Source organism: Podarcis muralis, chromosome 11 (assembly GCF_964188315.1).
Source record: "Podarcis muralis chromosome 11, rPodMur119.hap1.1, whole genome shotgun sequence".
NCBI lineage: Eukaryota > Metazoa > Chordata > Lepidosauria > Squamata > Lacertidae > Podarcis > Podarcis muralis.
The window spans coordinates 46,440,340-46,452,783 of record NC_135665.1 but is presented as its reverse complement, the minus strand read 5'-3'; the positions used below and the strand labels follow the sequence as shown (position 1 = coordinate 46,452,783).

Genomic DNA, 12,444 nt, shown 5'->3' with positions numbered 1-12,444 from the left:
ATTGGGAAGAATAGGGTTTATAGTGCAGCAAAATCTGAAGGGCACCATGGTAGCTACTCTTGGTCTGTAAACTGAACCCCTGGTTCCAGTTTTAGCAAATGTTTGATATCTGAGCACTCAATTCTTCTATTTCATTTCTGGATGGAGAGTTTCAGGATGGACTTTGCTAAAGCATGACAATTAGTATGTAAATATTCAGCAGTACATCAGAAAATTATAGAGTTGTATAGAGTTGTTCACACACTGGGCTACCGAGTTTTCAGCAAGTAGTCTCATTGATTTAGGGGGAACTTTGAGATAGCATTGTGTAGTGGTTAGAGGACTGGACCAAGACCTGAGAGACCATGGTTCAAATCCACACTCAACCATGTAGCTAACTTGGTGACCTTGGGCTTGTCACTCCCTCTCAGTGTAACCTACCTTACAGGGTTGTTGTGAGAATAAAATTGGGAACAGGGAGAATCATGTATGCCACTTTGAGCTCCTTGGAGGAAAGGTGGAATATAAGAAGAATAAGAAGAATAAACTTTCCATTAAAGATAAATGACCAAAGATATGCGCCCAATTGCTTTTTTTTTCCTGTATAAGAGCTGGAAATTGGTTCTAAAGTCTTAATCACTTTGTATTGCTCTCCCCTGAAATCTTTTGGGGCCAACATCATAGAATCATAGAGTTGAAGGGACCAGAAGGGTCATCTAGTCCAACCCCTTGCAATGCAGGAATCTTTTTTCCAATGTGGGGCTCAAACCCACGACCGTAAGATTACGAGTCTCATGCTATACCAACTGAGCTATCAGGTGGAGATGATAGGCCACCATTGTCACAAACACCTCCAATCTCAGCAGCCTGAAACATGGTTTTTTAAAAGCTTGTAATGTTTACTAGAACAGGCTGTGCACAAGTAGATCTGCAGGATTGCAACCTTGGGCTTCTTTCATGAGGAATCTCTCAGTAAAGGCAGCAGGTTCGAGCACAGACACAGAAATATGCCTGCAAAGTTAGATTCCGTCCAACTTCTTTCCTACAGAACTGATTTAATTTTGCTATGAAAAAGCTGCTGTCTTCACAATGAGCTTACTGTGCATTTTCCTGTGGAATACTGTGAGAAAACGACTGCATAACTCAAGCTGAAAGGACATTTTACAGGTAAATTCCCATGACAAAGAAAACAGGGTGCGGAGAAAGGATTGTGCTATTTGTCATCTCTAGAACAGGTAGAATCCAGGAGAAAAACAACTATATTTATACATGGCAAGTGTATTTTATTTGTATCAAATGTCTATACCATTATTTTGGGAGTGCTATTTGGAGAATTGCAACAAATAAACAGAGAATACAGGGGATGAAAAAAGAACCAATGATCTTCTACAAGAATACCACAAGCATAGCAGAAGTCATTTGCTCACTCCAACGAACTAAGGCTATCATGAGTCTGCCAAGAATTCTGGCTGTTCGGAGCTGTCTATGAAAAGAATCTGAAACACCAGAGGAAGGGAGATGTTGGTGGAAAGGGGGTGAGCACTCTGCACGGTGTGTGTGCAGTCATGTTTCTGTGGCCCACTGCTCCTTTGTTCAGCATGCTCTAGTCCAGTGGCCACTTGAGTTGTCAGCCATTGTCCTTTAATCTGCTTTTGTCTCCTGCAAATTCTGAACAGCTTCCAGCCTTTTGTCCATTCTGCAAACTATTTGAAACCATCTAATTTCGAAACGTTCAAGCGGACTGTTCAATGGTTTCAAATTACTGAAATATCAGAGGTTGGGAACAGAAGACCTCTGATACCAAAGGCTCCTGAAAACAGCCATCAAAATCTCGGGCAGGTGGATTTTGTTGGTTGAAGCTGTTCAGCAATTCTAACATTTGCATCATGCAAGCTAGCCTACATAAATTGAATACTAAATGCAGCTGGTGGATTATTTCCCTAAAGCAGGTGGCACCAAAGTGATTATTACTATCAGTTTGCTAAAGTATCTGTCAAAGTCGAAATCTATTATGTGGCATGAAATACAAATGCTAAAATATAATGACAGAAACAAGACCAGAAAAACAACAGCAGCACTCTTCCTTAGTACATTTTGAAATTATCTGGATTTCAAGACAAGAAAAATGCATCCAGATATAAAAGAATCCCAGCACCCTTTTATCATAGAAATACTGATAATTCTCCTGATGGATTTTATATCCTCCTTTAGTCAAATAAATGTTTACAGGAAAATAAGCCTATTTTTAACATGCAGAAATGTGGTGACGGAACAGGCAGCAAAGAAACCTAGTCTTTGAAACAGCCATTTATCCTCTTTGTAACCAAAGGAGAATAATCCTTATCAGAAGCTTGCATGATACTCACTCAGTACTATTCAGTGCATTCAGTTTTCAGGCCCGCAAGGGACACAGGGCGAAACAAAAAGAGCAGTACTAAAGCCAAAGAAACAGGTGATGGCTTCTGTCTATCATTTCAACTTTAATATTTAGTTTTTCTATCTGAACGGTAGATCCCAAGAGACTCAAAATAGATAACGTCTTAAGATAACCCAGCCAAAATATGCACAAATAAAAGGGCATCCTCTGCAGGCAGACTAAGCCTTATGTAATTCTGGATTTGTAATCAATGGACGCGGGTGGCGTTGTGGGTAAAAGCCTCAGCGCCTAGGGCTTGCCGATCAAAAGGTCGGCTGTTCGAATCCCCGCAGCGGGGTGCGCTCCCGTTGCTCAGTCCCAGCGCCTGCCAACCTAGCAGTTCGAAAGCACCCCCGGGTGCAAGTAGATAAATAGGGACCGCTTACCAGCGGGAAGGTAAACGGCGTTCCGTGTGCTGCGCTGGCTCGCCAGATGGAGCTTTGTCACACTGGCCACATGACCCGGAAGTGTCTCTGGACAGCGCTGGCCCCCGGCCTCTTAAGTGAGATGGGCGCACAACCCCAGAGTCTGTCAAGACTGGCCCGTACGGGCAGGGGTACCTTTACCTTTAATCAATGGACATGGTAGAGGTAGTCTGCCCTATCAGATCTTAATAGCAAGAGTCTTCCATTTCTCAGTGCCAGATATCACAGAGGGAATGTACGGAGAAACCTAATACGAACTCCTGGCTCTCAAAGACCTTCAAAAAGCATAAGGGTGATTTCAAACATAAATCTTAATTGCCTAATGATTTACATTTGTTTTAATTTATATATGATAACTTTCCACCAACAAGTGGCCACCAAGGGTTGACTTGTGGATATCAAAATATTACAGGATTTTCAAAATTCTGGGTTGGGGTGGGGGGGAATACTTATTCACAACAAAGAAAAATAAATAACCATTTAATTCAGTGTTTCCTTTGTTTACGTGAGTGAAACGGGTAAATGAAAATCTAATTTAATGGTTTACTTGCTCTTGTACAAAAAATGCAATTGTTAAATGCTACCTGAGTTTGAACATAAGGGTATTAATTCAGCTTCCATACAAAGTCGGGAAAGCCGGTATTTAGTACAGTTTACTCTAAATAAATGTTTCTACAAATTTACATTTTCTCTTGCACTACACTATGAACTCACATATATATTGTCAAGTTGTAATCTTTTAAGTAACAGCTGATGAGTATTAAAATTTAAAGAATCACCCAATACTAGCATTCTAAAATCCATGACTTTTTCAAGCCAAAAATCATTTGTAGTATAGTATTTATAGAAACATCACATTTCTGAAAACTATCAAATCAAAAACAAAAACATAATATAAACATTACAAGCAATAGAAAACGTTTCAAACACTACTAAAAAGTTTAAAAGGCCACATAAAAATGTGTCTTGTTAACTTTTCTAAAACAGAGAGGGCAGGGACCAAAGGTAGCTCTGAAAGGAGCATATTCCACAATCTGGGAGGCACACAGGAGAAAGTCCTTTCATGCACACCATCAAGAGTATCCTAAACTAACATCTCGAACGGAGTCTGGGAAACATTGGCAGCTTAGCACAGATCTTTCAGTATTGGAGTAATATAATCCTGATGCTGCCTAGTAGTTGAACAGCTGTATTTTGTACCAAATGAAGCATCTAAACCAGTGGTTCCCAACCTTTTTTTGGCCATGCCCCACCTAAGCATCTCTAAAATCCTGATGCCCCCCCCCCCATGATATATAATTCAAAAAGTGAACTCCTGTTCACGTGGAGGAAGCCTAAAAGGTCATTAACTTGGTCTAACTCATTATCGAATTGCCCCTCTTAAAAATCAAATTGACCCCCTGAGGGTGTGTGCCCCACGTTGGAAACCATGAATCTAGACACTCTTCATGGGGCTGGTGGGCTCTGTGGAGAACAATGCAGCAGTCTAAATATGATATAACAAAGCATGAATCTGGTCTCCAAGCTTGATTCAGCTCTAGCATCTTCTCCTTTGTTCAGATATTTACTTTGAACGCCAACATCCAACTCAACTACCTGCCATTGACAATTCTACATCAACCCTCTGTCTTCACAAACCCTCATTACTGCATCCCTCTCCCAATGAAGATACTATGATCAGGTTTCATCTACTGCTGATCAAAATGCCTACAGCTTTAGGTTCTTCTGTTCCCTCCCTATTTAGATCAACTGAGCCTTTTGTTAACAGAAAGTTTTATATTACCTTCCTATTTTCAGTTCATTCCCTCATTGAATTTCCTGCAGCCTTGTTGATCAAACAGTATCTGTTGCCTCAATCCCCACCCCGCAGAATCTCCTTACAATGTATTATAAACCCTTTATTCTTTAAAGCTGGTCTTTTGCCCACATTTATTCCCTCTGTTTATAAGTATTTTCTACTGTATAACTGACACTAAAGCAAAATAAATTGCAGGTATAATCATTGGTAGCTGTTTTGCTACTTCTAATCTACAGAGGGTGACATTCTTAAGGAAGGAAATTACATTTTCTTGATACTTATACACATATACACTGTTTGTCACAAAGTAGTGTATGAAAGGACAACAGGATCAAATCACACAGATAATTTCAGTAAGAAGCTGCACATGAAGTTCAAGAACTTCTTCTTATGTGTCACAGGTTGGGTTTAATAAGCATTTGGAATGTACAATACTTGATTATGAATACTAAGAAATTCTCACAGATGGTATTATTCTCCCTGCCCCAGCATATTCTCTGTGGCTTTATCCTCTTGGTTTGCACATAACTTTTAGCCATGGTTTATTCAGCTACGGCTGTTTGATCATCCAAACCCTACCTGCTGGTTTAACTATATTTTGTTTCCTGTCAACAAGCCACAATCTGAAGCCATGATTTGTCATTGGCTTATGAACCTTAGTTTGTTTTAACTATGGCTTGGTGCAAATTTCCTTAACCATAGTTTGTTTGGCTATTTCACCTCAGCAGTTCCCCAAGCTACAAACATGGGAGGTGACAGCAGCTAGAAAATAAGACAAGCTTTGAAGAAATAAACCACGGTCTACTTGTGGTTAGCTCATGGTTTGGTCAACAAACCATGGATTAGTGTTACATGTGAACCAGGCAATTATTTATAATTTCTCTTTCTTTTTCTTATCTGAACAGACTCTGTGAAAACTCCAACCCCCCCCCCCCCCCAAGATTTAACACAACTTGATAACTAGAGGCTTTGAAAACAAAAGTCGTATTTCAGAGCAAATTACCTTCTCTTGGTACTGACGCCGTGATGAATCCAAAGACTGAATCAGGGCTGTTGCATGACCCACAAACATGGCGTAGCAGGTGGCCCCCACAATCATACTCAGCATGGTTATCCAGAGATCCGACATACTGACAGGGGCTCTGGCTCCATAACCAATGCAAAGCATGTGGCTCATGGCTTTGAAGAGAGCATATGAGTATTGTTTCCCCCAGGAATCATTCTGCAACAAAGAAAGGTAACAGAGAAAGGGCTTGAGTCAGCTAGGGCAACAAAGGAATCTGAGCCTATGTCAGAAGAAGATAACTTATCTTGAAGGAGCATCCTTGCAATACATAACTCAGAAATGTTAAAAGGGATATTCATTATCACTACATCGTCACAATAATGCCTTCGAGGATGTCAGATATCGATACAATCGCACAGAAAACTGTTTCACACATTGGATTTCCTTACCAATATTGTATTCTTAAGCTCACTGGGTGAAAGGGAAAGAAAAGAAGACATTCAAGGCCTTGGGATCAATGTATTTAAAATAAATAAATAGATAAATAAATAAATAAATAAATAAATAAAAGGTACTATTTTGATAACTAGTAATATAGCTTTAGGGGACGCGGGTGCTGCTGTGGGTTAAACCACAGAGCCTAGGACTTGCCAATCAGAAGGTCAGCAGTTCAAATCCCCTTGACGGGGTGAGCTCCCATTGCTCAGTCCCTGCTCCTGCCAACCTAGCAGTTTGAAAGCACGTCAAAGTGCAAGTAGATGAATAGGTACCACTCTGGCGGGAAGGTAAACGGAGTTTCCCTGTGCCGCTCTGGTTCGCCAGAAATGGCTTAATCATGCTGGCCACATGACCCAGAAGCTGTCTGCGGACAAACGCAGGCTCCCTTGGCCAATAAAGCGAGATGAGCACCGCAACCCCAGAGTCGGTCACGACTGGACCTAACGATCAGGGGTCCCTTTACCTTTACCTTTAATATAGCTTTACCCTTCATAGAATGATAGAACTGTAGAGCTGGAAGGGACCACGAGAGTCATTTAGTCCAACCCCCTGCAATGCAGGAATCTTTTGCCCAACATGGGGCTTGAACCCACAACCCGGAGCTCTACCAACTGAGCTCCACATTAGCCAGCCTTCCCAAACCTGATGTTCTTTGGATGTTGACAACTACAATTTCCATCTGTCCTCACCATTGCCCATGCCAGCTGGGGATGATGGAAGCTGTACTCAAAAACATCTGGAGGGCACCAGAATGGGGAAGGCTGGCAATAAGTAATATGTTGCAAACTTCTGACAGTGCTGATTACATGGCTAAGGAGGAAGGGGTGAACTGACTCCCCAACCCTTCCTTCCTCCTCCTCTGAACAGGGAATTGGCTGCAAAAGCAGATAGCAGAGAATATCTGTTTAGCACTGTGTGCAGAGTCTAAATGCAGCAACCCGGAGTCACCCATGCTGCAGACTGCTGAAGCACAGGATAGGAGATGACCTTCTTGTAATTTACTCAGTCAGAGACCATGCATGGATTTCCACCACTGTGTGCAAAGGATGTATGGACTGAGGTTTAGGTAAGTGTGGGTTTTCTATGATTCAGGTGAATACACACACACACACACACACACACACACACACACACACATCCCCATCCCCCGTACACTTTGGTCCAAAGCAGATGGTTTTTAGAAACACGTAATCCAAACTGTAAATCTTTTATTTCCACATTGACTTTTAAAACAGGGCTATTCTGTTATTTTGTTAGCCTCCTTCCTGCCAAAAGCTCCTACAAAAATTCAGCTTTTTTGTTTTGTTTTAACATCTCTTCTGCTCCTCAGAGGAGCTGGAGGAAGCATGCCATCTACCTTGGAAAGGGGGCATTTAATTTCTTATTTGACATCGAGTTTATCGCTGGCTTCAGCTTAGTAGTAATCCATTTTAACTGATATAAATAGAATAACATTAATTTGAGGGGGGAAATAACCTATTAAAGACAGTAATTGTGGCAAATACGAAAGCTGTTTATCCAAGGATTGATTATGTAATAAAGCTTGAGGATGTCAGGAAATCTTCACGTTTGTAAAAAGCACCGGTCGCTGATTATTTGCAATTAGTCTACCAAGTCTAAGCCTTAATTTATAGGTCTTCCTTAGTAATCAGTGTTTAAATACAGTGCATCTTCTGTGTTTAAGGGTCTTTTCTATGCTGCTTAGTCAAGGAATACTGCCTCCCACACAGAGGTCCCACACAGCAAAAGATAACCAGGATGAAGCTAAGCTGCAATCCAATATCCACTAACTCAGTGGAGCTTACTTCTGAAAAGGCATGCAGAAGATTTCAACGACTAACAGAGCAAGCCGTGCGACTCAATTAGTTGTAACTGACTTGTTCTGTTGGAAATATGTTCTTTTTACAATAAGCAGTATATTATCAACTAAAGCGACACCGTCATTTTCCTCTACTGTGCCACTTTAAGGCTGCAGGCAGGCGATTGCATGTATGAACGCTTTCCTGGAACAAAATAATCCTGTTTGAAAAAAGTCTCTGGGTATGTCACTGAGAAGAATAAACTGAATGTTGCCTCCTGGCAAGCTAGATTTCTAAGTTCAGGGAAGTGGGCTTCCTCCAACCTTCCTTGCATGGAAACAAGGCAGCTCAGTGGCATAATAATAGTAATAGTAATAGTAATAATAATACAGATGCAGACCCAACACTGAGGGAGATCTACATTTCTGATCAAGAGACTCTCTAGGTTGCTGACCACAGCCTGAGAGAAAGTAGAATTCATTTTTCGCCCTTCAGTATTCATCTTAAACATTGGTGTATGATATGTATGGCACCTTGTGCAATGGACTAAAGTAAGTGCTGTTTCCCATCCCACCATGCAAAGGGACACGGTTAAACAGGGAGACAGAAGAGGAAGTGGAGGCCAGGAGGACCAGAATGGCTGAAAAGCACTGGGAGCTGGTGTGGTGCTAACTGCTATTAGCAGACAGCAGCGGGCCCACCCGGATGGAGCATTTGTGGTTGCTGGTGATTTTAACCGAGCCGATTTAAGGACTGTGCTCCCTAAGTTCCACCAGTATGTTGATTGTCCCACTAGGGGGGGAAATACCCTGGACCGAGTATATAGTAACATCATGCATGGATACAAGACCAAGCCCTTGCCCAATTTGGGGCAGTCAGACCACATATCTTTACTTATGATACCATCATATAGACCTCTCGTACGCAGAATTAGACCATCAACTAGAGAGATACGAGTGTGGCCAGTAGGTGTATCTGAGCAACTTCAAGATTGCTTTCGGAGCACCGAGTGGTCGCTTTTTGTGGAGAATAATGTGGACACATACGCTTCAACAGTACTGTTCTACGTTAAAAGCTGCATTGATGTTGTCACTACCACCAAACAAATACGGGTGTTCCCTAACAACAAGCCCTGGCTAAACAGGGATGTGTATCTTCTGTTAAAGGCAAGAAATGCTGCTTTTCACTCTGGTGATGCGCAACAGTATAGAGAAGCCAGAGCCAAATTGAAAAAGGGCATTAGGAACGCCAAAGCTATGTACTGCCGGAGGATCGAAAAACATTTTGAGAGCTCCGACCCTCGTCGAGTATGGCAAGGCCTGCGACAAATTACAGGGCAAAATATTAAAAACAAACTGGCTAGCAGCAGTGCGCACCTGGCTGATCAACTGAATCAATTTTTTAGTCGCTTTGAGGAGGGAACTGGAACTACCGTCACTACAGCATTGGCTACCAGCACATCATCAGAAACTACTACTGATAGACAACCACTTTTATTACAGACCTGTGACGTACAACGTGCCTTTCGGAGCATTAACATTAGGAAGGCAGCTGGACCGGATGGAATCATGGGACGGGTTATTAGGGACTGCGCTGCAGAACTAGCTGGTGTATTTACGGACATTTTTAACCTATCCCTGTTGCAGGGTTCTGTCCCTACCTGCCTGAAGACATCGATTATAGTGCCAGTCCCCAAGCAGTCAGTGGTGGTATCTCTCAATGACTATAGACCAATAGCCCTAACATCTGTCGTTATGAAAGGTTTTGAGAGATTGGTGCTAGATCATATTAAGGCTGGTCTTCCATCCACTCTAGACCCGTTCCAGTTTGCATACAGAAGAAACAGATCTGCTGATGATGCTATTTCCATCGCTGTCCATACTGTACTGAGTCATCTAGAACGACAGGGAACCTACGCAAGGCTGTTGTTTGTGGACTACAGTTCTGCCTTCAATACAATTCTGCCAGACAGGTTATTTCTTAAAATGACCAATTTGGGTATACATCAGAAGATCTGTCTGTGGGTAAGGAATTTCCTGACTGATAGGCCGCAGACAGTGAGAATGGGACCTTACTATTCTTCTACTCTAGTATTAAGCACAGGAGCCCCTCAGGGATGTGTGCTAAGTCCCTTTCTCTATTCCCTGTACACATTTGATTGCACCCCACTGTATAAGTCCAACACAATCATCAAATTTGCGGATGATACAACAGTGGTGGGGCTCATTAGTGAGAACGATGAGACTGCTTATAGGAAAGAAGTACAGGGGTTAATTCAATGGTGTAAAGAAAACAATCTTATGCTTAACACCAAAAAAACCAAAGAACTCATAATTGACTTTAGGAGAAAGAAAAGTGTATTTTTACCATTGCACATAAATGGCGAGGAGGTGGAGAGGGTTGGTAGTTTTAAATACCTGGGCATTTATATCTCTGAGGACCTCTCATGGACTGCAAATATTAATATGGTTGTGAGGAAGGTGCAGGGGAGGTTGTATTTCCTGAGAATGCTCAGGGGACTGAATCTATCTCAGCACCTACTTCTGTCCTATTATCACAGTACCATCGAGAGTGTCTTAACCTATAGTATATTATCGTGGTATGGGAGCAGCTCTGAAACGGATAAAAAAGCTTTACAGAGAATAATTAAAATTGCCCAGAATGTTATTGGGCTCCAACTACCAACCCTGGATGAGATCTTCACGTCTCGCACTTTGAAGAAGTCACACAATATCCTGAGAGATCCCACCCATCCTGCTCACAACTTCTTTGAACTGTTGCCTTCGGGCAGAAGATATAGGACAATGAAAACACAAACCACACGCCTTCTGAATAGTTTCTATCCAAGAGCTCTGATTGCACTAAATAATGATCTCAGGGCCAGTTGCAAGAAATAGCAAGCAGGGAGTAGGAAGGAATGAGATAGGTTTTAGGTTATGTTATGCCTTTAATAGGTTATGTTATATTCTGGATTATGTTATGTTTTTATAGATTATGTCTGAATAGGATGAGAGTGTTGGAAATACGTGCAAATGTGTATGTGAACCCGGTCTTTGGGTGGGTGTTTGATTTTCGTTGTTGTGTATACTGTGTATATACGGACAATGACAATAAAATTTATCTATCTATCTATCTGGTGTAGTGGTTAAGAGCGGTAGTCTCGTAATCTGGTGAACCGGGTTCGCTTCCCCACTCCTCCACATGCAGCTGCTGGGTGACCTTGGGCTAGTCACACTTCTCTGAAGTCTCTCAGCCTCACTCACCTCACAGAGTGTTTGTTGTGGGGGAGGAAGGGAAAGGGGATTGTTAGCCACTTTGAGACTCCTTCGGGTAGTGATAAAGCGGGATATCAAATCCAAACTCCTCCTCCTCCTCCTCCTCCTCCTTCCTCTCCTCCTCCTCCTCCTCCTCTTTGGCCATGTCATTTGTCTCCAAAGGCAATGCACATCTTTCACATAGATTAAGGGTCACTAATGTGGAGCCTGCAGGTGCCCATGTGACCGCCACTACCTCATATGCTCCCCGTGAAAGATCTGTGTGGATGCTCCCTCCTCAAAAATCCACAATATGGAAGAGACGGTTTTCTCTTCCTGCTCAGTTCCTGTTTCCAGTGGCTTCACCTTTCCAGCATTCCCTGAACATGCTCTCATTTCATTGGATGCCAGGCCTAGCCACTCAGCTGTTCTGAACAGATGGGCGAACACAGCAGCGGCTGGCGTAGGTGCCTCTTCCCTCATTGATGGGATGGCTGACTGGGGAGTAGATATGATATTCCTGTACCATTTTGTAAGTCCTATTTCATGTGGCAACCATTGTGACACTCCCACAGCAACCATTTTCTGATATTACAGAGAGAAAGCCAGCCAGCCAGGCAGGCAGGCAGGCATTTGGGACTGGTGCCCACAACACCTTCTTAAAATTCCAAATGTGTCCACAAATGCCGGCTCCCTCAGCCAATAAAGCGAGATGAGCGCTGCAACCCCAGAGTCAGTCACGACTGGACCTAATGGTCAGGGGTCCCTTTACCTTTAATATAGCTTTACCCTTCATAGAATGATAGAACTGTAGAGCTGAAAGGGACGAGAGTCATTTAGTCCAACCCCCTGCAATGCAGGAATCTTTTGCCCATCGTGGGGCTTGAACCCACAACCCGGAGCTCTACGAACTGAGCTCCACATTAGCCAGCCTTCCCAAACCTGATGCTCTTTGGATGTTGTCAACTACAATTTCCATCTGTCCTCACCATTGCCCATGCCAGCTGGGGATTCCAAATGTGTCCACTGGCCTAAAATGTTTGGTGACCTGTGATGTTGTTCTTCAATTGTTCTTTAATCCACAGCCTCACCCTCTGATACCTTTTATTTTTTTACCAGGACAGATGGCAAGGCATGCACTCCTTCTAGTCTGAGGATGGATGATTGATTCATCGTCACAGGTAGAAATGTGCATTTGCCATCCTCACAACTACAAGGCAGCCACCATCTCAGGTAACCATCTGTTGTTTAATGGTGTTTTCAAGTTTT

The 12,444-nt window shown here is 42.5% G+C and overlaps 1 protein-coding gene across 2 annotated transcripts in view; it reads right to left on the bottom strand.

The window, feature by feature from the left end:
• The window catches only part of HCN1 (hyperpolarization activated cyclic nucleotide gated potassium channel 1), a 195,420-nt gene that overhangs the window by 52,498 nt on the left and 130,478 nt on the right, over positions 1 to 12,444 (bottom strand). For both annotated transcript variants that reach the window (XR_003708868.2, XM_028748659.2), the window contains exon 4: positions 5,622 to 5,840. Coding sequence is in view for 1 of the 2 variants with exons in the window: in XM_028748659.2 (XP_028604492.2) it covers positions 5,622 to 5,840 (219 nt within the window). In the remaining variant the exon portion in view is untranslated. The remainder of the gene's footprint in view (positions 1 to 5,621; positions 5,841 to 12,444) is intronic.